Below are 2,298 nucleotides of genomic sequence, written 5' to 3' on the forward strand. Positions count from 1 at the left end.
TAAGATGACGGCAGCAGTTTTGGCCTAACACCTTGAATCACTGGTATATCATGTACAAACTAAAAATCATGGAATGCAAATGCTTTTGCAATACGTTCTGATATACCTAAAATGAATTAATGTAAATCAGGTGTTTCAGTAAAAACAACACAGCCATGTCTCTGGGAACTCATATGACCAATTATAAACAGCCAAATCGTTAGTTAGTCATTTCTGACTCCATCAAACTAATCATGTGAATTAATAAATTATGGCTAGAAATGTATTTTATTTTACTCTGTAGATTTTTAACGAAGCACCAAGAGGTGAATGATATACCTGTATAGTGTCATTCTTTCAAGATCATTTTTTACAGTCTTGGCTCAAAGTAGGCTTTTTCTTATTTTTCCCTATATACTGTAGTCTAGCTAGTAGCTATATGTGGAATATCATAAGTCAGCAATGTAACTCTATTGGAAGCGTATTTCAGTGGAGAAAAGAGTGAAGTAACAGACAATAATATTTCATTTGATGATTTGTGTATTTATTTTGACTGACTCAATGAGTCACACCATCAATACCTTAACGTAAAGTAAATATTTCAAGAGGAATAGTGATTAAACATCACAACAAGAACTTGAACAAATGTCCAAGACATGATACTCTATCAGAGAATAGGATACAAAGTTACTGTCTTTATAAAAGAAAACATAATTGTTTAAAATAAACGAGGGTTTTTCAATTAGACATTTGTTCTCCCATTTGCAATAAACACATTATTCAAATAATGTAAGTGACAATTTCACAAATTAGGTATAATCTTAAAACAGATCAAATATTGCTAATCACAGAGTGATGATAACAGGTATAATACCCAGTTTGGGTAAATAATCCTCCTGGAGGAACATTGATGCTGTAGCTCAAGTTGATCCATATCAAATATATAACTGATACATGCTTCACAGAAGATGCTCAATACAATGTTAATATGACTATATCACTACACAAATGTAGTGGTAAAACAAATGACTGATATTTTGACCTTAAAAACAGATCAATCATAGACAATCACAAACCGATTGATGATATAACACCCATTTTGGTTTAAAGGATCTCATGGAGGACAATTAAAGTTATTGTTGATCATGAATATAAACACATGATCAATATAATCAACACGTTTCACAAAACATAAAGGTTATGATGATTTCAATTAACACTACAAAAATGTAGTTTTCATAGATCCAATTGTTTTCTTGGAAAACCTTTTTAACTTCAGTTCAACTGAAATGAAGTGTCTCAATCACAGCAAGACTTTTAAAAACTCCTGCATAAGCAGAGGATGAAGAAGACATTTTTCTTATACTCATTACTGTCCATTAAATTAATCTTAGACCAACATGGTCTATCCATTGTGTTGAGTGGAGCTCCAGTCTGTAGGACTCTACCAGGGCCTCCAGAGGGCGCTGTTGACAGGACTCTTCTCTTTGCTGATGCTGTGCTGGGCTGGGGAGCTCAGCGGAGGCAGGTCAATCTCCCTCCTGTTCTTATCAGAGGATGGCTGCAGGCTCTGGAAGTGGCTCAGCAGTCTTCTCTGGGACTGTGTATTCAGCTCATCTTCAGACAGGAAGTGAACAATCTCTTGGACACACCTGGAGTAACCCTGATTGACAGGTGCTGAGCAGGAGGAGGAGCTCACTGGCTGGTTCTGATGCTGTTGTCTCAGGAAGCAAACTGTCATCTCCAGGATGTCGGCTTTGTCCAGCTTGGAGTCGGGCTGCTGGTTGAGGATCTCTGGAACCAGGAGAGACTTGAGCTGCTCAATGCTGTTGTTGATACGATCTCTGCGGAACCTTTCCACCACTGGCTTTCTTAGCTGCAAGAAGAGACGAGGAGAGGCATTAATAACCTTATTCTGGAATACGGAATTACTGAAGCAAATAAACAATTAATTAATCAAATTGAATAAATGTCATTGAATCTGAATCTTCAGTTTACCTTGTTGATCAGAGTAAATTTCTCCTTAGAGTAGATCATAACTGAAGTGATAGTAGGTGCCATGGCTGGATCTCTGTGCTGTAAAGGTCTCTGTATAGAGAGTATCTGATCTCTACTGGCTTCATCTCCCCTATATACAGTCCCAAATCTGCATATGAGTGTGTGGGTCTTGGGCTTGTTGGAGTTTCTCACAGTCTGTAGCCAATGGGTGAGCTTGGGAGGACAATGAAGAGTGTGAAGCTGCCACATGCTCAGTATGCTGGGGGACAATGGTCACGTCTCAGGGGAACAGGTGGAGGGGTAGGGGGTGATGGAGAGAGA

General features: G+C 38.2%; 1 protein-coding gene across 1 annotated transcript; it reads right to left on the reverse strand.

Annotated features, from left to right (window-relative positions):
• Positions 1 to 468: 468 nt before the first annotated feature.
• LOC121578289 (transcription factor HES-5-like) lies at positions 469 to 2,062 on the reverse strand. The gene is made up of 2 exons (XM_041892567.2): positions 1,978 to 2,062; positions 469 to 1,855 (listed from the first exon to the last, which is right to left on the reverse strand). Exons 1-2 carry the CDS (start codon positions 2,038 to 2,040, stop codon positions 1,424 to 1,426), a joined length of 495 nt encoding a protein of 164 aa, XP_041748501.1. The 5' UTR covers positions 2,041 to 2,062; the 3' UTR covers positions 469 to 1,423.
• Between the last annotated feature and the right edge of the window lie 236 nt (positions 2,063 to 2,298).

This window comes from Coregonus clupeaformis, chromosome 12 (assembly GCF_020615455.1).
Source record: "Coregonus clupeaformis isolate EN_2021a chromosome 12, ASM2061545v1, whole genome shotgun sequence".
Classification (NCBI taxonomy): domain Eukaryota; kingdom Metazoa; phylum Chordata; class Actinopteri; order Salmoniformes; family Salmonidae; genus Coregonus; species Coregonus clupeaformis.

Coding starts and splice junctions, on each gene's coding strand:
- LOC121578289 (XM_041892567.2), bottom strand. CDS start 2,040: ATGGCACCTACTATCACTTCAGTTATGATCTACTCTAAGGAGAAATTT. Junction 1,856..1,977: donor AATTTACTCTGATCAACAAG/GTAAACTGAAGA, acceptor CTCTTCTTGCAG/CTAAGAAAGCCAGTGGTGGA.